Genomic DNA, 24,018 nt, shown 5'->3' with positions numbered 1-24,018 from the left:
TCTGCCGCTGCCCAGCCTCATCATTAAGACAATTGGGCCTCCAAACATGATGCAGCTCAATGGCCATTCTGAGTGATTGGCAACAAGCTCGTCCCGGTCATTAATGTCAATGCTGCTGCACTTCGAGGAGAGCTTCAGAGTGTTTTTGAAGCATTTTCTTTGCTCTCCTCAGAATGTTGGCCATTCGAGAGTTGAGAAAACGGGTAAGATGGTGCTTGGCTCTCTGGACAGTTTCCAGTCCATCAAGATTGATTTTGCAGGCCTTTTTAAAAAAATTTATTCATTCATGGGTGTGGGTGTCTCTGGCTAGGCCAGCATTTATTGCCCATCCCTAATTGCCCTGGAGAAGATGATGGCGAGCTGCCTTCTTGAAGCCCATGTATTGTTAGGAAGGGTTCCGGGATTTTGACCCAGCGACAGTGAAGGAATTGATAATGGAAAACAAGGAAGTGGCAGACGAATTGAACAGGTATTTTACTATAGAGGATAAAAGTAACATTCCAGAAGTAGCTATAAATCAGGAAATGGAAGAGAGGGAGGAACTCAGGAAAATTACAATCAGCAAAGAAGTGGTACTGAGTAAATTATTGGAGTTGCAGGCTGACAAGTGTCCGGGTCCTGATGGACTTTATCCTCGGGTCTTAAAAGAAGTGGCTAGTGAGATAGTTGATGTGTTGCTTTTAATTTTTCGAAACTTCCTAGATTTGGGAAAGGTTCCATCAGATTGGAAGATGGCAAATGTAACTCCATTATACAAAAAAGGAGGAAGACAGAAAGCAGGAAAGTACAGGCTAGTTAGCTTAACATCTGTCATAGGGAAAATGTTAGAAGCTATTATTAAAGAAGCTATAGCAGGGCACTTGGATAAGTTCAAGGTAATCAGGCAGAGTCAACATGGTTTTGTGAAAGGGAAATTATGTTTAAACAACTTATTGGAATTCACAGTACAGTATCACATTATCTTTCCAGTGCAGAAGGAGGCCATTTGGCCCATCGAGTCTGCACTGGCTCTCTCAAACAGCATTCCACCTAGTCCCACTCGCCTGCCTTAACCTTGCACATTCTCTCTTTTCAGGTAGCAATCCAATTCCCTTTTGAATACCTCGATCGAACCTGCCTCCATCACCCTTTCAGGAACTTTGTTCCAGACTCCAACTATCCTCTGGGTGAAAAATTCTTTCCTCACTTCACATTTACTCCTTTTGCCAATTATTTTGAATCTGTGCCCTCTAGTTCTTGATGCTTTCTTGAGTGGAAACAGTTTCTCACTACTTACCCTGTCCATACCCCTCAGCACCTTGAATACCTCTATCAAGTCTCCTCTCAGCCTTCTTTTCTCCAAGGTAAACAGTCCCAACCTCTCCCATCTATTCTCATAGCTACAGTTCTTCATCCCATGGAGTTCTTTGAGGAAGTAACAGGTGATGTGGATAAAGGGGAACCGGTGGATGTACTGTACTTAGATTTCCAGAAGGCATTCGATAAATTGCCACATCAAAGGTTATTGCATGAAATAAAGGCTCATGGTATAGGGGGTAACATATTGGCATGGGTGGAAGATTGGCTGGCCAACAGGAAGCAGAGAGTAGGCATAAATGGGTATTTTTCAGGTTGGCAAGATGTAACGAGTGGTGTGCCACATGGATCAGTGCTGGGATCTCAACTGTTTACAATTTATATAAATGACTTGGAGGAAGGGTTGGATGGGATGGTTGCCAAATTTGCTGATGACACAAAGGAAAGTAAGTTGTGAAGAAGACAAAAGGAGACTACAAAAAGATATAGATGGATTAAGTGAATGGGCAAAGATCTGGCAAATGTAGTATAATGTGGGAAAATGTGAAATTGTCCATTTTGGGAGGAAGAATAGAAGAGAAGCACATTGTCTAAATGGTGAGAGATTGCAGCGCTCTGAGATGCAGAGGGATCTGAGTGCCTTAGCGCATGAATCATAAAAGGCTAGTACGCAGGTACAGCAAGTTATTAGGAAAGCTAATAGAATGTTATCGTTTATTAAGAGGGAAATTGAATACAAAAGTAGGGAGGTTATGCTTCCGTTACACAGAGCACTAGTGAGACCACATCTGGAGTGCTATGTACAGTAATGGTCACCTTATTTAAAGAAGGATGTAAATGCATTGGAAGTAGTTCAGAGAAGGTTTACCAGACTAATACCTGAAATGGGCAGGTTGTCTTATGACGAAAGGTTGGACGGGTTAGGCTTGTATCCACTGGAGTTTAGAAGAGGAAGGGGTGACTTGATTGAAACAAATAAGATCCTGAGGGGTTTTGACAGGGTGGATGTGGACAGGATGTTTCCTCTTGTGGGAGAATCTAGAACTAGGGGTCACTTTTTAAAAATAAGGGGTCGCCCATTTAAAACGGAGATGAGGTGAAATATTTTCTCTGAGGGCCGTGAGTCTCTGGAACCCTCTTCCTGAAAAGGCGGTGAATGCAGAGTCTTTGAATATTTTTAAGGCAGAGGTGGATAGATTCTTGGTAAGCAAGGGGGTGATAGGTTATCGGGGGTAGGGGGGATGCAGGTTTAAGGTTACTATCAGATCAACCGTAATCTTATTAAATGGCAGAGCAGGCTTGAGGGGCCGAATGGCCTACTCCTGCTCCTCGTTCGTTTGTTCGTATAGTTCCAAGTCAGGATGGTGAGCGGCTTGGAGGGGAACTTGCAGGTGGTGGTGTTCCCATGTGGCTGCTGCCCTTTTCACTCTAGGTGGTAGAGGTTATGCGTTTGGAAGGTGCTGTCGAAGGAGGCTTGGTGAGTTGCTGCAGTGCATCTTGTAGTTGGCACACACTGCTGCCAGTGTGTGTCAGTGGTGGAGGGAGTGAATGTTTAAGGTGCTGGATGGGGTGTGATCAGGTGTGCTGCTTTGTCCTGTTCACTAGGATACAAACCTACTCACATGTTCTTGGCATCCTGTTGACCTCCCACTATGTGGCATGCAACTCCACTGTTCTACTTTGTAGAATCCATCCCCCCTCTCAGTTGTCATTTGTCTCATTCAATTCAACATTTTTTTGGACCTCTTCCTTATGTGGACGCTCAGCTGCTCATCAGTGCCTGCTTGGCAAACAGTATGTTTTAATTGACAGTACTAATGTGCTCAATTTGTGATTGTTACCCAAGCTGCCACTGTATTTTGGGATGTAATAAACCGTAATTAGGATGTAATTCCCTGACAGCCTTCCCCTTTTACTTGATGAGTTTGAGGAAAGAACTTGCATTTGTATAGCACCTAACCTCAAGCTATCCCAAAGCGCTTCACAGCCAATAAAGTGTAGCCCCTATTGTAATGTAGGAAATGGCGTTGCCAACTTGTGCACAGCAAGCTCCCACAAACAAAAATGAAATACTAACTAAATAGTGGGTGTGCTGGTTGAGGGAATAAATGTGACTCAGGTTACCAGGAGACCGCCCCTGCTTTTCTCTGAATAATGTCACGCAATCTGTTGCGTCCATGTGAGAGAGCAGATGGGACCTTGGGTCAATAACTCATCTGAAGGGGCACACCTTTGACACTGCAGCAGACCCTCAGTACTACACTGAAATGTCGGTGCAGAGTATCCACTCAAATCAATGGAGTGGGGCTCAAACGCTCAACCTTCTGACTGAAAGGCGAGAGTGCTCCCTCTGAGCAAGCCGACACCTCGGTTAATGGTTGCAGTTCAACTCAGTGCCAGGTCTGATATTTGACACTCCCTGTCCTACAATTCTCCCAACTGTAAGGAAAATGATTCACTCGATCATTATATTCCCTCCCCCCCAATAAATTATTTGGTTGGTCTATTCCAATAAGTGAACATTTCCTCCATGTCCTTCAAAGGTTAATGGATTTGACCTTAACTCAATAAATATTCCCACGTAAGTATCCTGTTACTAAATTAATCATTTCATAAATAATCCTGTATCACTGAGCACCAATAAATTGCTTGGATCATACCTTCAGAATGTTAATCAAATGCAATTTATTATCATGAATTATTCTATCTGATCCTCCTCAGCGAACTAGTACTATAAATATTCTCCTAATAAATTGCTAAATTACAATAATCTTTCTGGCATCCAGAAGATGAGGATGAACTGGGACAATTTCAAATTCTCATCAAGAAAATAAATCTCAGAGGGAATCTTTGGATTTGAGGCTGAAAGCCACAAAGTGTAAATTGGATCCCGTGCTAATACACTTGTTTTTTCCTTTTTGAACCCCAAGCTGTTTGTCCCAAACCAACTGATGAGTTTATGGCACCGTTAGAATATAACTGTAATGCTGTGTCAAAGAAGGACTTGCATTTTTATAGCGCCCGCATGACCTCAGGACGTCCCAAGCACTTTACAGCCGATGAAGTAGTTTTGAAGTGTAGTCGCTGTTGTTGTAATTTGGAAACCTGGCAACCAATTTGCTCACAGCAAACTCCCACAAACAGCCGTGTGACAATGGCCAGATAGACTATATTTTTTAATGACGCCGATTGAGGAGTAAGTATTGGACAGCACACCAGGGAGGTCTCCCCTGTCCTTGATTGAACAGTGCCTTGGATCGTTAACATCCACCTAGAGAGAGCAGAAGGGGCCTTCGTTTAACAGCTCATCCGAAAAATGGCACCTCCAACAGTGCAGCACACCCTCAGTACCGGCACTGGAGTATCAGCCTAGATTTTTGTGCACAATTCTTTGGAGTGAAGCACTGTCACTTTTCATGGACGGTACTGTTGCAGTGCAAATGCAGTCCGAATCCAGAGTCAGGGCCTGATTTAAGAGTTGCTTTCGGAGTCACACAGGCCACAGGTTTAGCACTGGTGTGAAGCTGAATCCAGTAGAGTTGGAGAATGTGTGTACTGTCACATTCCTTACTGTTGCACACTGGCAGAATCACGGGGCAGGATTTTTAGCTTGGCCTGCGGGCGTGCGCCCGACCCGCTCAAACGTAAAACAGCGCGAGATGACATCGGGCAAGCGTCCCGACGTGATCCCGCGCTCGAGCGATCTTTCAGCCTGCGCGTGCGTGCAAAAGCTGGAATCGTGCCCGCTGACAATGAAGAGGGCAAATGAGCCCATTAAAGTTCCAGATGTCCGCGATATTTCACGGCCCGTCCAACCTTATGGCTGGCGGACGGGTGAATCTGCCGGGCGGACTTTGCATTTTCGATGAAACCTCACTCGAGAGGGGGGGCGGGGGGGGGATGAAGTTTCCGTTATTAAATTTTTAAAAAGTAAAAACGTACGGACAAAGTGACCGGTGACTTATTCTTGATGCATGGGCGTTTTTTCCCCGGATTTTGAAATCTTTATTTATTGCTTTTAAATTCTTCACAACTCCCCGAGGCTGCCCCCTGCCTTCGAGGGGCTTTCATTCCACACACTCCCCACCGCACCCTTGCTTATGCCAGTGCACGCCCTCCTCCTGCCCCCACTCCAGCAACGCTGGGCATTTCAGTGCGCGCTTCCCGCTAGCTGGCTGTTAATTGGCTCGTGGTTGGGGGCTGATCGCGGGTGGTGGGTCTGTTCCCGGGCCCTCCGATCGCGCCCACGCACCGACCTAAAAACCCTACCCCTGCGGCGCAAAGTGGACAGGCGCTGGATTCCCTTTCTCACTATTCTAGGGCCACAGGTTCACTCGGAGTAACCGGTAACACTGCAATCTGATGCAGGCCATTGGCCCAATTATAGAAGCTTTCACGTGAGGGAGGTGGAACTCCGTCAATATTTGTCTATTGTTAGTCTTCCCCACACTCCCCACCCCCACCCCCACCCCATCTACAGAATGATTTCAATGTAAATACAGTCAGAAGGCCCTAGCGCTGCCTTGTGCTGTGGGATGAGGGATCCAGTCTCTGACCCATTATAAACACAGGAAATGGATGCCAAGTTTCCTCCCGTGGCTCAGTGGGTAGTACTCTCAGCGCTGAGTCAGAAGATTGTGAGTCCAAGCCCTAATCCAGAACATAAGCGCAAAAATCAAGGTCGACACTCCAGTGTGCTAGTGAGGGAGTGCTGCACTGTAGAAGGCACTGTCTTCGGATGAGACATTAAACTGAAGCTTCGTTTGTCTTCTCAGATGACCACCAAAGAAGTGCCTTGGTCAATATTTATCCCCCAATGAGCATCACAAAGAAAATTATCCAGTCGTTATCACATTGCTGTTTGTGGGAGCTTCCTGTACCCAAATTGAGTGCCACGTTTCCTACATTGCAACAGTGACTACAATTTAAAAGTGCCTATAATGTGCTTGGAGAGCTCTTGCAGTGGCGAAAGATGCCATCAAACTGCAAGCCTTTCTCCATGCAGTTGGTTTCTTAGGTATTGATATAATTGCAGGGAGCGTGGACGATGCAGGGGGAGAGCTACATTGCTCTGGTCAGTTACCTCCTGCAATGTAAAACTGTATTAACTCAGTAAGAGGTGACAGGGGAGAGTTTCGCAGGTAAGTTGTCCGATCAACTACCATAGCTCCCAGTCAAGCATCTCATTAGCTATAAACTTACATTACAAACGAGGAACGAGACAATAGTTTGCTTTTGTCGCCAAAGCTTTCCTCAGGAGGACTTTGCTTGTAAATGAATAACTACGAAGGCTAGCAATTAAATTGATAAAAGTAATTCTGTACAAGTATCTTATTGAGGATGAGACTACATAAGCACGACTACACAAGTCGACTGACACTTGGGATGGGGTCTCACCTAACGGGGAAAGGTTGGACTGACTGGGCCTGTACCCATTGGAGGTTAGAAGATTGAGAGATGATCTTACTGAAACATATAAGATCCTGAGGGGACTTAACAGGGTGGGTGCTGAAAGGATGTTTCCCCATGTGGGTGGGACTAGAACTAGGGGACACAGTTTTAAAAATAAAGGGCCTCCCATTTCAGATGGAGATGAGGAGAAATTCTTTCTCCCAGAGGGTCATGGATCTTTGGAACTCTCTCCCCCAGAGAGCATCGGAGGCAGGGTCATCGAATATTTTTAAGGCAGAGGTAGATAGACCCGACTAACAAGGGATTCGAAGGTTATTGGGGATAGGTGGAATGTGGAGTTGAGGCCACATTCAGATCAGCCATGATCTTATTGAATGGCGGAGCAGGCTCGAGGGGCTGAATGGCCTACTCCTGCTCTTCATTTGTATGTTCATGTGTTTGTATTGTATAACTTTATTTAATGTGAACTTTATTTAATTAACATTGCAAGAATATTTAGGGTTGAATAACCAAGTAAATATTTTGCGAATGGTTCTTAGAAAAGTATTATCTTGGAAATAGTTGGATCAGGTTAACTGAAATAAGACAGAAAATGCTGGAAACGCTCAGCAAGCCCAGCGCCGTTTGTAGAGAGACGAGCAGAGTTAACAATCCTGGTCCTTTCTTCGGAATCGGGAAAAGTTAGAAATATAATAGGTTTTGAGCAAGCGAGAGGAGGAAGAGCAGGGAAAGGACAGGAGGGAAGGTCTGTGAGAGGGTGGAAGGCAGGAGAGGTTAAACAATAAGAGGTTTCATGATGCAAGGTCAAAGGGCGTGGTAATGGGCCAGGTAAGCGAATAAAAAATGTGCCTAGAGGAGGTGTGAGTGGCAGAACGAGAAACAGCTGCCATTCAGAATCAAAAAAGACGGAAAATAACCAAACCAGCAAAGAAAAAGGAAACTAAATGGGGTTAATTGTCTACTGAGAATCCAAACTGAAACCATCACTTGGCTGCTCAGACTGCACTGTACCTTCCTTTAGCCTCCAGGTGGTGCTGTTTTGTAACATTAGTGTTCAGCACATGTTGCAGTTCATGGAATAGACAGAAATTGTGACGACAGGATCTGGCAAAGCAGAACAGCTCTCTTTCAGTTCTCTCCCCCACCTCCTAAAGACACCGACCCTCCACGGAATACAGTTCCACAGCCCCGCAGAACCATGCCCAAGCAAGGATTTTCTGTGTGTGAACCTAGCTTAACAGTTATTCGACTGTGGAAGGCGTCACAATCGAACCCCCACCATGTTTCCCCCCCGATGACCACGTGTGCGTTTCCTATCAGGAAAGCAAACTTTGACTGATTTCTTCCATCGCTCATCAACGGAGGTACATCGCAGGGCGCGATGTTTTAGTATTAGGCAATGCAATATGTATCATCAGCTCCCCTTGCTTTCAAACACACGAGCCATGCGATTGCCATCACAAAACGTGTCACTATTTTTCCAATTCATCCTAGGGGATAGCAATCCAGACGTCAGAGTGCAGCGTAACAAAAGTCTTCTCTCTTACACAGCGCCACACAACCGAGTCGTACCCTGAAGGTGCTCATCAAATTGCCTCACTGACAGAAACCCCCATTAGTATGGAGCTGGGTGACAGGCGTGTGTTTTAACAGAGCCTGCATCACCTTTCCGACCATGTTGGATTGTTTTGGCCCTGGCTTGGAAAACTGGTTTCCCCGAGCTTGACCTTTGGCTCTTTGGCTCCTTTGGTTGGGGCTTAACTCAGACTCGCCCCTGAAAAGGAATTGTTCCAAACGGCGGCTGGAGAGTCAGCAAGCAGTGGACACGGAGAATTTGGGAGAGTCGATGGGAATGTTTTTCAACACAGCAAGTCGTCACGGTCCGGAATGCACTGCCCGAAGGGAACCAGATTCAACAGTGTCTTCCAAGAGTTCATTGAAAAGCTTAAAATGGTAAAAATTTTCAGGGCTGTGGGAAGTTTAGTAAAAGAAGCGAAAGCGACAGGAGGAGAACCTTCTTCACGCAGCGAGTGGTTAGGGTTCGGAATGCACGGCCTGAGAGTGGGGTGGAGGCAGCTTCAGTTGAAGCAGTCAGAAGGGAATTAGACTCTTACCTGAAAAGGGAGAGTGTGCAGGGTTACGGGGAGAAGGCAGGGGAATGTCACTAGTGAGTTGCTCGTTCGGAGAGCCGGCGCAGGCGCGATGGGCCGAATGGTCTCCTTCTGCACCGTAACAATTCTGTGAACGAGGAGGGGTGTGGGACCCAATTAGATAGCTCTTTCAAAGAGCTACGATGGACCCAGTGGCTTCGCTCTGTGCTGTAAGATTCTCTGACTCTAAGCGAGCTGTCGAGATACAGCCTCAGCAGACATTTCTCCAGTGCCTTAACAGCAGATTCCAAAGTAGCAAATCGCAAATGCCCTGAGGCCTCTGGCCATTAAACCGTGGAGGATTTAAATTTTAAATGTGCATCTGTCCCGTTCAGGATCATTAATGTCTAACGCCTCTCTCTCCTCAGGCCGCACAAGCTTTTACGAGCAGTACGGTGTCATTTGTGACGTTATTCAGAACCACCTGACAGAAATCCTGACCTTTGTCGCCATGGAGACCCCAGTAAATATCAGCGACTCCGAAGAGATTCACAGAAACAAAATGAAGGTGTATGCCAGCCTGGAAAAACTCGATAAGAGGCGCGCGGTTACTGGCCAATATCAAGCGTACAATGCTGAGGTCAGACATGAGCTGCAGAAGCCAGCTGGTTACATAAGCAACGTTCCAACCTTTGCTGGTAAGTGTATTATTTACTCATCCCTGACCTTACCCCCCCCTCACTGACTAACACAGCACACGGTGGAACTTTTAAGCTCCCTTGCTATTTACCTGGCCACTGCTGCTGGCGTTAGCGTAGTGATATTGTCTCTGGACTAGTATTCCAGAGACCCCAGGCCAACTCTCCGGGAAGACCCAGGTTCAAATCCCACCACGGCCGATGGTGAAGTCTGAATTCAGTAAAAGTCTGGAATTAAAAGGCTGATGATGACCATGAAACCATTGCCGATTGTCGTAGAGACCCATCTGGTTCACTAATGTCCTTCAGGGGAAGGAAGTCTGCCGCCTTTACCCGGTCTGGCCTACATGTGACTCCAGACCCACAGCAATGTGGTTGACTCTTAAATGCCCTCTGAACAAGGGCAATTAGGGATGGGCATCCCATCCCATGAAAGAAAACAAATGCTGCCTGCCTTCAGGGTGCAGGGTCGCTCACACGCTCGCTCCAGCATACCCAGTTTGGTGGGTGATGGTGATGGTGATGGTGTCTTCCTCTGTACCCAGCTGCTCTTGCTGTTGGAGGCGAGACCACAGTGCAAACACAGGTCAAGGTCAATACCAACAACTCGCATTTACATAGTGCCTTAATGTAGCAAAAACATCGCTAGGCTCTTCACAGGCGCTTTATCAGATAAAAATTAACACCGATGAAGAAGATATTAGAGCAGGTGATCAAAAGCTTTGATAAAGAGCTTGTGGCCGCTTGATTTGAAAGAGCCATTGAATTAGTCCCACGTCTCTCCTCATCCCCCACAGCTCTGCAAATTTAATAGTTACTATTGAATCTGCGTGTCTTCTGGGCAGTGCATTCCACATCATGACAACTCGCTGTGTTCACAAATAATCCTCATCCGCTCCCCCCCAGTTCTCTGGCCAGTTCTCTTCCACCTGTGTCCACTGGTTGGCTGACCCTCCTGCCCATCGGCACAGCTCCTTTCCAGGGTGAGTCTTGAGTTGAGGCACCGCAACAGGAACCCAAAAGCTGAGGAAGGTTGTCAAATTCCGGAGATTAATCTGCCAAACCAGTGCAACACGATCAGAAGGGAAGTTCAGGCTTTGTTAAAATGCGTGTCTATTAAGTGAGGCACATGATATCGAGGATTTGTTTCTCAGAGTTAGGCTTCAGGGAGAGACCTCAAGGAGTGGGGAAGAGGTAGAGGGGTTTAGGGAGAGAATTCCAGAGCTCAGGGCTTAGGCAGCTGAAGGCACAGTTGTCAATGGTGCGGTCAGTCCCAAAGAGCAAGTTTTTGCAAAGTAACAAATATTTTTAACACCCTCCCCCCGCGACAACACCAAAAAAAAGCTACAGCCTGGATTGCTTGATGTATCACGTGTTGTAACATCCCCAGAAAATGAAGCACATGAGCTGAAATTGGGTCAGGAGGTGCCAGTGTAGATGGGGCCTAGAAACTCATAGCGAACTCAGAAGTGATTCACCCTCGAGGGCCATGGATGGGAGCACTTTAATTTGTACAGAGCTCTAAGCTTAATGCACTGGCTAACACGCTCACTTTAAGTTTCTATCTGCATCATTTCTTTGAAAATAGCACACAGAGGAAATTAAACCCCATGGTGACCTCCATGCAGCAGCCTGTCAGGGAGAGTGATGAAACGTCTCCCCGAGCTATCTCTCATGGCAGCACTGACGCTGATCACTGATAAGCGAAGGTGTCAGGTTGTTTCCTGCGCAGCCTGCTGCAGTTGGTAAGAATGGGTATGTGGGTGAGGCAGAGCCACGGGGAACTGGAGCGGGCGGTATAATGCTTTCGCGTAGAACGGATCCAGATAAAAGAGGAATATATTTCTCCCCATCTGTTCTGCACGAGCATTTGTGAAGCCAAATTACTCCTGAGTGAGCTCACTGGTTACTGCATCAGTCAAATAAATCCTTAAGTACTGAGACACTGCTACTGGCTACCTTATCCCGACGTGTCACGGAGCAGTAATCTATGTAGGTTAACGATATCTGGGGGATGGACTGTTTGATCAAACAGTAGTGTTAAACTGTCTCGCCCTAGCCAGAATTGTACAAGGACAACATGTCTTTTTGGTGGCACTGTCTTGTAAATTTCATCTGAAAATGACTTCCAAGTTTGCTGGGATTATTTTTAATGACTCCACAAGTTTATGATGCAGTTACTGGTTGGGTGCTTTTTAAATGCATGGGATTGACTGAAATGGCCTAGGGAATCAGAGGAAGGTGAGTGCATCATCCCTAGTGGAGTGGTTTATTTTTCAAACATAAGGACACACGTCATCCTCCAGTGCGAGCTGTGTTGCACACAGTGTTTCCCAGAATTTATGGCACCTGATTTATGTAAATAAAAGTCTTGCATAGAGCAGACATATTCTGGCCTGTGGGAATATTCTCAATGTATCCTCGAGGCACAGAAACCTTCCAGTTCGTTCAAAATCTCTTGTTCTATAAACCGTTCTTCTCATTGTTTCCTTTATTAAAATGGAGCCAATGAATACCTTCAAAGAAACCAGACAGACTGCAGCAGTTCAAGAAGGCAGCTCATCGCCACCTCGAGAGTGATTAGGGATGAGCAACAGATGCTGGCCCAGCCGGCGACACTCATATCACATGAAAGAAAAAGAAGCAAAGGGAAAAACTGACTCCTGAGATGTGTTTGGAAACCATGGGCTGGATTTAACACCACCCCCCACCCCCGCGGGTGGGTTTGAAGGCTTGTTAAATCCAGTGGGTGTCTGCCTGCTTACCCTTGCCCCCAACCGCAGTTATACCACCGGTGGCGGGCAGGCCATCCGCCAGTGGACCTCACCCTGCCGTCATCGGGATTTAACCGGTGGCAAGAGAGGCAGAGAGGCACACAGCAAGCAACCAGCCCTGCATATTTCCCTGTGTAATATTTCACACAAAGTCTCAATGTAAGGCATGGTTCAGTACATTGGAATTCTTTGTTTGTGTCCTGTACAGCGCAGAAAACTCTTGTTTTTTGTCAATATAATTATAAATTGATTGGCTACTTTGGTAGTGTTGATAACAGGGCCACCCCCCCTCCACCCCTCGGCCAGATTGCCCCACCACCCCCCCGCCCCCCATCTTGACCTCTGAAATCCCAGCCTCCACCCTCCTCACCCTCATTGCCAGGCCCTGCCAGCTTGTGACCTGGCGAGTTTCCCCAAACCGTTCGCCAAATTCTGGTGCAATACCGAATGCCTCTGTCCCAAGTGCTGGAGGGCTGCTGGCCTCTGATTGGCCAGCAGCTCTCTGAGCCAAGAGTTCCTGACCCATAAGGGCGGAAGTCCCACCTCCAGCTGATTAGCGGCCAATGGATGGCAGGTTACCCCCCTCGACTGTTTAGCCGGGGTGGGGCGGGGGCTATTTAGCGCCTGGTATAATTCTGCTCCAAGTTGCTTTCCTGAGCTTCCTGACAGAGAGCTCCAAAATTCACATTTCCAACACAGTATACTCAACACGCACTGTAAAATCATTTTGAAGAATTCACTAAATTCAGCTATAAACCTGTTCATTTTAATGTTCCCTTTCTCTTTGACCTACACTAGAGTTTTGCTACCTTCTGAGAGCTTTCAACCAGTATTCAGCCTAATATTTCACACAAAGTCTCAATGTAAGGCATGATTCATACATGGGAATTCCTTGTTTGTGTTCTGTGCAGCGCAACAAACTCTTGATAGCTTTGTCTTTTGTCAATATAATTATAAATTGATTGGCTACTTTGGTAGTGCTGAGGGGGGCGGGGGGGTTAGGGGTTCCCTCCTCAACAGGGCTACTTTGGTCATGTTGTTCAATGGCAGCATATCAGAATCATAGAATATTACAGCACAGAAAGAGGCTAGTTAGCCCACCATCTCTGGGTTGGCTTTTTTGAAGAGCGATCCAGGTAGTCCTACTCACTTGCTCCTTCCCCATATACCTATAATATTTTCTCCTTCAAGTTTTTCTTTCTTTATTCTTTCAGGAAGATATAATAATTCTCGTAATGTTGTTGTAAAGTAGTGTTGCGTGTGTGTGTGTGTGCGTGCATGTCTTCATTGGATTAAAGGCTGCTGGTCTGAAGGCGGTGTCAAGGGAACATTTGCATTTTTAAACAAACCAGACTACGTTGTTTTCAAAGGAGGGGTGAAATGTGTCACCTAGCCAGGTGAAGTTCAGATACTGTGTTTATTTTTCCCAAAGATTACTGGTAAAGCTTAGTATTGTGAGAGATTTTTATTATCAGAAAGGTAAAGTCCGAAGACATAGTGAAACAATGGGAATTTGCATTCAAAGGGGAAAATATGTATAAAGGAGTGGAGGCTATGTGTAAGGGAAGGCATTTTAGGATCTAACAAGTGTGAAAAACCTTCAGCACCTATGCCTCAAACTGCTGTCTGGAAAGAACTGAAGTTAAGGAAACGCATTTTGAATTTGACTGGTTCAGGGTGTTGTGTGTCAACTTTGCTGAGTCTTCAGTGACTTGGCCTCTACAGCCTTATGTGGTAGAGAATTCCACAGGTTCACCACCCTGAGTGAAGAAGTTTCTCCTCATCTCAGTCCTAAATGGCCTACCCCATATCCTGAGATTGTGACCCCTTGTTCTAGACTCCCCCAGCCAGAGGAAATATCATCCCTGCATCCAGTCTGTCCCACCCTGTCAGAATTTTATACGTTTCAATCAGATCCCCTCTCATTCTTCTAAACCCCAGTGAATACTGGCCTAGTCGGCCCAATCTCTCCTCATACAACAATCCTGCCACCCCAGGAATCAGTCTGGTGAACCTTTCCTGCACTCCCTCCATATCCTTTCTTAGGTAAGGAGACCAAAACTGCACACAATACTCCAGGTGTGGTCCCACCAAGGCCCTGTACAGCTACAGTAAGACATCCTTGCTCCTGTACTCAAGTCCTCTCGCAATGAAGGCCAACATACCATTTACCTTCCTAACTGCTTGCTGCACCTACATGCTTGCTTTCAGTGACTGGTGTACAAGGACACCCAGGTCCCTCTGTACGTCAACATTTCCCAGTCTATCACCATTTAAATAATACTCAGCCATTCTGTTGTTCCTACCAAAGTGCATAACTTCACACTTATCCACATTACACTGCATCTGCCATGTACTTGCCCACTCACTCAACTTGCCTGTGTAGTAGTTAATTACATGAGAGAGAAAGGAGTAAAGGATATGATGATTGGAGTTAGATGAGGTATGGTGAGAGGAGGCTCATGAGGAGGCTCATGGGAGGAGATGGTGGCCTAGTAGTAATGTTACTGGACTGGGAATCCAGAGGCCCAGGCTAATGCTCTGGGGACATGGATTCAAATCCCACCATGGCAGCTGGTGGAGTTTAAGAATGTAATTGATAAATCTGGAATATAAAGCTAGTCTCAGTAATGGTGACCATGACAACTATCATTGATTGTTGTAAAATAAGAACCCATCTGGTTCACTAATTCCCCTTAAAGGAAGGAAATCTGCCATATTTACCTGGTCTGGCCTACATGTGACTTCAGAGCCACAGCAATGTGGTCGACTCTTAACTACCCTCTGAAATGGATTTTAGGGATTGGCAACAAATGCTGGCTGTGTCAGAGGCTCCCACATCACCTGAAAGAATAAAAAAAACACACCTGTGCAGAACAGTTAGGCTGAATGTCCTGTTTGCATGCAGTAAATACTATGTAATAATGTCTAATTCACACAATGCATTAGGCTCCTTTGTATTGTGCTAGTCGCCACTTCCTTCCCTTAGAGCATCTGTCATAAAATCAGTGGGAGTGCCCATCAAACTCTGCATGCCTGTCCATTAAAAGGCATCAGTGTCATGGGAAGTATACCTAAAAGCACCCCACTGTCCAAACAATTGTGCAGTGCGCTTCCTTCTCCGGCATAATCCCATTGCTGGAGCAGAGTCCAATTCTTTTCAAAGGGGTTGAGCCCATTTCTTGAGAAGGTGGAATATTAAAGGGTATGATGAGCGGACAGGTCAGGACAGTCCGATTGGATTAGGTCGCTCCCGAATGAGGTTTGATGGCCCAGATGGCTTGTTCCTGTGTTTTGACATTCTACCATTCCTAAGGAAGGGCCTTTAGCATAAGGATGAGTACAAGTGTCTTTATGGAACAGGGCATTGTGTCTCTGTCTGTGGCCAGACTCAACAACACACCACAGGGAGCAGTCAGCAAAGCCTGCTACCATGGATTTACGGTGTCAGACAACCTGTCTCTTGATGAAGAGCCCAGCACAAGCATTGGAAAGGCAGCCACCAACTTAGGCCAAGTAAGGAAACAAGAAAGTGACCTGCAGAACCAAGATGTTTCTCTACAAGGCCTGTATCCTCAGCACATTACTGTCTTGCAGTGAAGCCTGGGCAACTTACACCAACCAAGAAAAGAGCTCAATAACTTCTATCTCCAATGTCTACAATGCATCCTTGGTATTATGTGAAAAGCCAAAGTCACCAATGAAACAGTCCTTTCCAGGGCAAACATGCCAAGCATGTTGGCATTAATCAAGTAAAGGCTTTGCTGGCTTGGGCATGTGCACAGGGTGGAAGATGGCTGCATCCCAAGGATATGTTATACGGGGGGAGGTAACCAGTGCCAAGAGACCAACAGAGCACGCAAAGCTCCAATTCAAAGGTGCTGTCAAAAGACACACGAAAACGCTCAACGTCAGTCACGACAAGTGGGAAACCCTAGCTGGCGATCGGTGGAAATGGTGATACCACCTGTGGGCAGGAATTCACCACTGCCACCACGTGTGGTTCCAGAAACTCCAAAGCGAATAGCAGCCCTGCCAACAAAGTGTCAGCAGAGATCACCCCCTGCCGCCGGCAAGGGACAACTTCACACGCGGCACTGGTGGCAGACTTTGCCTTTCCAGAATAGGCTTGCTCAGCCATCAAAAGAAGTGCAGCAGATGATTTTACCTGACATCACCAAAGCTCTGAGGCTGATCCCCATCATGTCTCGCAGATGGAAGGATGTCAATCATGGATAAGGAACAGTGCACAATCTGCTGGGGACAAATCATAGTCTCCTGTTTTATCTGCAAGCTCCCATTAACTCCATTCACACTGCTCAGTGATGAAGCACAACCATTCATACATTTTACTGAAACACACATACTTGTGGTGTAAGCCAGAAGTGTCTTTTTGACAAGCATGCGCTCTCTCGCGTATTAATGGCGCTGGGATCTCCGTGTTTTACACCTGCTCACAGGAAAATCACTGGCATTTAAATTTAAAAATCTTGTCCAAATACTTCTGCGCCGTTAGCAAATCCACTGCAGGAAAGGAGTCGGTGATGGGATCGGTGATTATAAATACATATGTTAAAGTATCGACTGCTACGCGGGGTAAGCAAAGAGGAAACCAACTCAGCAAAGGAAGCAAATGATCCTCGATTGAGATCAAGTTTGCTTCACTGACCAACCAGATCAGCAGCAGGACAGAAACTGAGGCATGTAGTCCATCAATGGTTAGAGATGCTTTGGGACTGCAGCTGAAAGGGTTAAGGGAATACCTCACTGAAATATTAAATGGCATAGACAGGGTGAAAACAACAGGAATATTTAACATTAAACTAATCTGGTTGGGCTGAAAGACATGAATTTCACTGACTGAGGAGTAAAACTATCGGAAGAAATGTCATTACTCAAGGCTTGTAAATGCCAGGCAGGCTAATCGATTAAATTACATTAGGCTGTTCAAAGTGCAATTGGATGCTTGTCTGGAAGAACAAGAGGATGGAAATGATGAGCTTTAATGGACCAAATAGCCCTTTCCTGTCAGGAGCTTTCCTTGTGTTGACACTGAGTCCAAACTGAAGTGAAGTGTAGACCAGGCCTGTCCAACTTGTGGCCCGTGGGCTGGAGTGTGGCCCCCAACACGTCTGGACATGGCCACTGAACATTTTTGGAGGTACGATTGAGTCTATTGAATAAACTTAGATTTGAAAAATGCTAGGCTCAGATAGGCTGCAGGGAGGAACCAACCTGTGACTGGATGAAAAGCAAGCTCTGGAAAGGTAAGATTTTCAATTTCATTTCTCTGCCTCCAGAGTTCAAAGCACAGGGGTAAGTACAGGGGTGAGACGGGGGTGGGGGAGTCTGGTACTGGGCGAATGAGGTTGGAAGAGTGTGGAGCCTGAGATGGGGCTGAGGCAAGGACAGGGGCCTGAGATGAAGCTGGACTGAGAGCGGGGCCAGGATGGCTTGAGGCGAGACAAGGGCCGGGAGGGCCCGAGGTGATAGTGGAGATAATGGGGAGGTGTGACGGGGAGAGTGTGTGTGAGAGAGGGGAGAGTGTGTGAGTGCGTGTGAGAGGGGAGAGTGTGTGAGTGCGTGTGAGAGGGGAGAGTGTGTGAGTGTGTGTGAGAGGGGAGAGTGTGTGAGTGTGTGTGAGAGGGAGAGTGTGTGAGTGCCTGTGAGAGGGGAGAGTGCGTGAGTGCGTGTGAGAGGGGAGGTGTGACGGGGGTGTGTGTGTGAGAGAGGGGAGAGTGTGTGAGTGCGTGTGAGAGGGGAGAGTGTGTGAGAGGGGAGAGTGTGTGAGTGCGTGTGAGAGGGGAGAGTGTGTGAGTGCGTGTGAGAGGGGAGAGTGTGTGAGTGCGTGTGAGAGGGGAGAGTGTATGAGTGCGGGTGAGAGGGGTGAGTGTATGAGTTTGTGTGAGAGGGGAGAGAGTATGTGTGTATGTGAGAGGGGAGAGTGTGTGAGTGCGTGTGAGAGGGGAGAGTGTGTGAGTGCGTGTGAGATGGGAGAGTGTATGAGTGCGTGTGAGAGGGGAGAGTGTATGAGTGTGTGTGAGATGGGAGAGTGTGTGAGTGCGTGTGAGAGGGGAGAGTGTGTGAGTGCGTGTGAGAGGGGAGAGTGTGTGAGTGCGGGTGAGAGGGGAGAGTGTGTGAGTGCGTGTGAGAGGGGAGAGTGTGTGAGTGTGTGTGAGGGGGAGAGTGTATGAGTGCGTGTGAGAGGGGAGAGAGTATGTGTGTATGTGAGAGGGGAGAGTGTGTGAGTGCGTGTGAGAGGGGAGAGTGTATGAGTGTGTGTGAGAGGGGAGAGAGTATGTGTGTATGTGAGAGGGGAGAGTGTGTGAGTGCGTGTGAGAGGGGAGAGTGTGTGAGTGCGTGTGAGAGGGGAGAGTGTATGTGTGTATGTGAGAGGGGAGAGTGTGTGAGTGCGTGTGAGAGGGGAGAGAGTATGTGTGTATGTGAGAGGGGAGAGTGTGTGAGTGCGTGTGAGAGGGGAGAGTGTATGAGTGTGTGTGAGAGGGGAGAGTGTGTGAGTCTGTGTGAGAGGGGAGAGTGTATGAGTGTGTGTGAGAGGGGAGAGTGTGTGAGTGCGGGTGAGAGGGGAGAGTGTATGAGTGCGTGTGAGAGGGGAGAGTGTATGAGTGTGTGTGAGAGGGGAGAGAGTATGTGTGTATGTGAGAGGGGAGAGTGTGTGAGTGCGGGTGAGAGGGGAGAGCGTGTGAGAGGGGAGAGTATGTGTGTGTGTGAGAGGGGAGAGTGTGTGAGAGGGGAGAGCATGTGAGAGGGGAGAGCGTGTGAGAGGGGAGAGCGTGTGAGAGGGGAGAGCGTGTGAGAGGGGAGAGCGTGTGTGTGTGTGAGAGGGGAGAGAGTATGAGAGTATGTGAGAGGGGAGAGTGTGTGAGTGCGTGTGAGAGGGGAGAGTGTGTTAATGCGTGTGAGAGGGGAGAGTGTGTGAGTGTGTGTGAGAGGGGAGAGTGTGTGAGGGGGGAGAGTGCGAGTGCGTGTGAGAGGGGAGAGTGTGTGAGAGGGGAGAGTGTATGAGAGGGGAGAGAGTATGAGTGTGTGTGAGAGGGGAGAGCGTGTGAGAGGGGAGAGTGTGTGAGTGCGTGTGAGAGGGGAGAGTGTGTGTGAGAGGGGAGAGTGTGTGAGTGTGTGTGAGAGGGGAGAGTGTATGAGTGCGTGTGAGAGGGGAGAGTGTATGAGTGCGTGTGAGAGGGGAGAGAGTATGTGAGAGGGGAGAGTGTGTGAGTGCGGGTGAGAGGGGAGGGCGTGTGAGAGGGGAGAGTATGTGTTTGTGTGAGAGGGGAGAGCGTGTGAGAGGGGAGAGCGTGTGAGAGGGGAGAGCGTGTGTGTGTGTGAGAGGGGAGAGAGTATGAGTGTATGTGAGATGGGAGAGTGTGTGAGTGCGTGTGAGAGGGGAGAGTGTGTGAGTGCGTGTGAGATGGGAGAGTGTGTGAGTGTGTGTGAGAGGGGCGAGTGTGTGAGAGGGGAGAGTGTATGAGAGGGGAGAGAGTATGAGTGTGTGTGAGAGGGGAGAGCGTGTGAGAGGGGAGAGTGAGTGCGTGTGAGAGGGGAGAGTGTGTGAGTGCGTGTGAGAGGGGAGAGTGTGTGAGTGCTTGTGAGAGGGGAGAGAGTATGAGTGTATGTGAGAGGGGAGAGTGTGTGAGTGCGTGTGAGAGGGGAGAGTGTGTGAGTGCGTGTGAGAGGGGAGAGTATGTGAGTGTGTGTGAGAGGGGAGAGAGTATGTGTGTATGTGAGATGGGAGAGTGTGTGAGTGCGTGTGAGAGGGGAGAGTGTATGAGTGCGTGTGAGAGGGGAGAGTGTATGAGTGTGTGTGAGAGGGGAGAGAGTATGTGTGTATGTGAGAGGGGAGAGTGTGTGAGTGCGGGTGAGAGGGGAGAGCCTGTGAGAGGGGAGAGTATGTGTGTGTGTGAGAGGGGAAAGTGTGTGAGAGGGGAGAGCGTGTGAGAGGGGAGAGCGTGTGTGTGTGTGAGAGGGGAGAGAGTATGAGTGTATGTGAGAGGGGAGAGTGTGTGAGTGCGTGTGAGAGGGGAGAGTGTTTCAGTGCATGTGAGAGGGGAGAGTGTGTGAGAGGGGAGAGTGTGTGAGAGGGGAGAGTGTGTGAGTGCGTGTGAGAGGGGAGAGTGTGTGAGAGGGGAGAGTGTGTGAGTGCGTGTGAGAGGGGAGAGTGTGTGAGTGCATGTGAGAGGAGAGAGTGTTTGAGTGCGTGTGAGAGGGGAGAGTGTGTGAGTGCGTGTGAGAGGGGAGAGTGTGTGAGTGCGTGTGAGAGGGGAGAGTGTGTGAGAGGGGAGAGTGTATGAGAGGGGAGAGAGTATGTGTGTGTGTGAGAGGGGAGAGTGTGTGAGAGGGGAGAGAGTATGTGTGTGTGTGAGAGGGGAGAGTGTATGAGTGTGTGTGAGAGGGGAGAGTATGTGTGTGTGTGAGAGGGGAGAGAGTATGAGTGTGTGTGAGAGGGGAGAGTGTATGAGTGTGTGTGAGAGGGGAGAGTGTATGAGAGGGGAGAGAGTATGAGTGTGTGTGAGAGGGGAGAGTGTGTGAGAGGGGAGAGTGTGAGAGGGGAGAGTGTATGAGTGTGTGAGAGGGGAGAGTGTGTGTGTGTGAGAGGGGAGAGTGTGTGAGAGGGGAGTGTGTGTGTGTGTGAGAGGGGAGAGTGTGAGAGGGGAGAGTGTGTGTGTGTGAGAGGGGAGAGTGTGTGAGAGGGGAGAGTGTGTGTGTGTGTGAGAGGGGAGAGTGTGTGTGTGTGAGAGGGGAGAGTGTGTGAGAGAGGAGAGTGTGTGTGTGTGAGCGGGGAGAATGTGAGAGGGGAGAGTGTGTGTGTGTGAGAGGGGAGAGTGTGTGTGTGTGAGAGGGGAGAGTGTGTGAGAGGGGAGAGTGTGTGAGAGGGGAGAGTGTGTGAGAGGGGAGAGTGTGTGTGTGTGAGAGGGGAGAGTGTGTGTGTGTGTGAGAGGGGAGAGTGTCTGTGAGAGGGGAGAGTGTGTGTGTGTGAGAGGGGAGAGTGTCTGTGAGAGGGGAGAGTGTGTGTGTGTGAGAGGGGAGAGTGTGTGAGAGGGGAGAGTGTGTGTGTGTGAGAGGGGAGAGTGTGTGTGTGTGTGAGAGGGGAGAGTGTCTGTGAGAGGGGAGAGTGTCTGTGAGAGGGGAGAGTGTGTGTGTGCGTGGGAGAGGGGAGAGTGTTTCAGTGCGTGTGAGAGGGGAGAGTGTGTGAGAGGGGAGAGTGTGTGAGAGGGGAGAGTGTGTGAGTGCGGGTGAGAGGGGAGAGAGTATGTGTGTATGTGAGAGGGGAGAGTGTGTGAGTGCGTGTGAGAGGGGAGAGTGTGTGAGTGCGGGTGAGAGGGGAGAGTGTATGAGTGCGTGTGAGAGGGGAGAGTGTATGAGTGTGTGTGAGAGGGGAGAGTGTGTGAGTGCGTGTGAGAGGGGAGAGTGTGTGAGAGGGGAGAGTGTGTGAGTGCGTGTGAGAGGGGAGAGTGTGTGAGTGCATGTGAGAGGGGAGAGTGTTTGAGTGCGTGTGAGAGGGGAGAGTGTGTGAGTGCGTGTGAGAGGGGAGAGTGTGTGAGTGCGTGTGAGAGGGGAGAGTGTGTGAGAGGGGAGAGTGTATGAGAGGGGAGAGAGTATGTGTGTGTGTGAGAGGGGAGAGTGTGTGAGAGGGGAGAGAGTATGTGTGTGTGTGAGAGGGGAGAGTGTATGAGTGTGTGTGAGAGGGGAGAGTATGTGTGTGTGTGAGAGGGAGAGAGTATGAGTGTGTGTGAGAGGGGAGAGTGTATGAGTGTGTGAGAGGGGAGAGTGTGTGTGTGTGAGAGGGGAGAGTGTGTGAGAGGGGAGAGTGTGTGTGTGAGAGGGGAGAGTGTGAGAGGGGAGAGTGTGTGTGTGTGAGAGGGGAGAGTGTGTGAGAGGGGAGAGTGTGTGTGTGTGAGAGGGGAGAGTGTGTGTGTGTGAGAGGGGAGAGTGTGTGAGAGAGGAGAGTGTGTGTGTGTGAGAGGGAAGAGTGTGTGAGAGGGGAGAGTGTGTGTGTGTGAGAGGGGGAGAGTGTGAGAGGGGAGAGTGTGTGTGTGTGAGAGGGGAGAGTGTGTGAGAGGGGAGAGTGTGTGAGAGGGGAGAGTGTGTGAGAGGGGAGAGTGTGTGTGTGAGAGGGGAGAGTGTGTGTGTGAGAGGGGAGAGTGTGTGTGTGTGTGAGAGGGGAGAGTGTCTGTGAGAGGGGAGAATGTGTGTGTGTGAGAGGGGAGAGTGTCTGTGAGAGGGGAGAGTGTGTGTGTGTGAGAGGGGAGAGTGTCTGTGAGAGGGGAGAGTGTGTGTGTGTGAGAGGGGAGAGTGTCTGTGAGAGGGGAGAGTGTGTGTGTGAGAGGGGAGAGTGTGTGAGAGGGGAGAGTGTGTGTGTGTGAGAGGGGAGAGTGTGTGTGTGTGTGAGAGGGGAGAGTGTCTGTGAGAGGGGAGAGTGTCTGTGAGAGGGGAGAGTGTGTGTGCGTGTGAGAGGGGAGAGTGTTTCAGTGCGTGTGAGAGGGGAGAGTGTGTGAGAGGGGAGAGTGTGTGAGAGGGGAGAGTGTGTGAGTGCGGGTGAGAGGGGAGAGAGTATGTGTGTATGTGAGAGGGGAGAGTGTGTGAGTGCGTGTGAGAGGGGAGAGTGTGCGAGTGCGGGTGAGAGGGGAGAGTGTATGAGTGCGTGTGAGAGGGGAGAGTGTATGAGTGTGTGTGAGAGGGGAGAGTGTATGAGTGTGTGTGAGAGGGGAGAGTGTGTGAGTGCGGGTGAGAGGGGAGAGTGTATGAGTGCGTGTGAGAGGGGAGAGTGTATGAGTGTGTGTGAGGGGGGAGAGAGTATGTGTGTATGTGAGAGGGGAGAGTGTGTGAGTGCGGGTGAGAGGGGAGAGCGTGTGAGAGGGGAGAGTATGTGTGTGTGTGAGAGGGGGAGAGCGTGTGAGAGGGGAGAGCATGTGAGAGGGGAGAGCGTGTGAGAGGGGAGAGCGTGTGAGAGGGGAGAGCGTGTGTGTGTGTGAGAGGGGAGAGAGTATGAGAGTATGTGAGAGGGGAGAGTGTGTGAGTGCGTGTGAGAGGGGAGAGTGTGTTAATGCGTGTGAGAGGGGAGAGTGTGTGAGTGCGTGTGAGAGGGGAGAGTGTGTGAGGGGGGAGAGTGCGAGTGCGTGTGAGAGGGGAGAGTGTGTGAGAGGGGAGAGTGTATGAGAGGGGAGAGAGTATGAGTGTGTGTGAGAGGGGAGAGCGTGTGAGAGGGGAGAGTGTGTGAGTACGTGTGAGAGGGGAGAGTGTGTGTGAGAGGGGAGAGTGTGTGAGTGTGTGTGAGAGGGGAGAGTGTATGAGTGCGTGTGAGAGGGGAGAGTGTATGAGTGCGTGTGAGAGGGGAGAGTGTATGAGTGCGTGTGAGAGGGGAGAGAGTATGTGTGTATGTGAGAGGGGAGAGTGTGTGAGTGCGGGTGAGAGGGGAGGGCGTGTGAGAGGGGAGAGTATGTGTTTGTGTGAGAGGGGAGAGTGTGTGAGAGGGGAGAGCGTGTGAGAGGGGAGAGCGTGTGAGAGGGGAGAGCGTGTGTGTGTGTGAGAGGGGAGAGTATGAGTGTATGTGAGAGGGGAGAGTGTGTGAGTGCGTGTGAGAGGGGAGAGTGTGTGAGTGCGTGTGAGATGGGAGAGTGTGTGAGTGCGTGTGAGAGGGGAGAGTGTGTGAGTGCGTGTGAGATGGGAGAGTGTGTGAGTGCGTGTGAGAGGGGCGAGTGTGTGAGAGGGGAGAGTGTATGAGAGGGGAGAGAG

At 49.0% G+C, this 24,018-nt stretch overlaps 1 protein-coding gene across 4 annotated transcripts in view; it reads left to right on the top strand.

The window, feature by feature from the left end:
- Positions 1-24,018, top strand: part of h6pd (hexose-6-phosphate dehydrogenase (glucose 1-dehydrogenase)) — a 73,520-nt gene that overhangs the window by 39,654 nt on the left and 9,848 nt on the right. For all 4 annotated transcript variants that reach the window (XM_078557828.1, XM_078557825.1, XM_078557827.1 and 1 more), the window contains exon 4: positions 9,227-9,496. In XM_078557828.1, the coding sequence (XP_078413954.1) occupies positions 9,227-9,496 (270 nt within the window). The remainder of the gene's footprint in view (positions 1-9,226; positions 9,497-24,018) is intronic.

Source organism: Cetorhinus maximus, chromosome 15 (genome assembly GCF_964194155.1).
Source record: "Cetorhinus maximus chromosome 15, sCetMax3.hap1.1, whole genome shotgun sequence".
Taxonomy (NCBI): Eukaryota; Metazoa; Chordata; class Chondrichthyes; order Lamniformes; family Cetorhinidae; genus Cetorhinus; species Cetorhinus maximus.
This window is presented reverse-complemented; position numbering and strand designations above follow the sequence as displayed.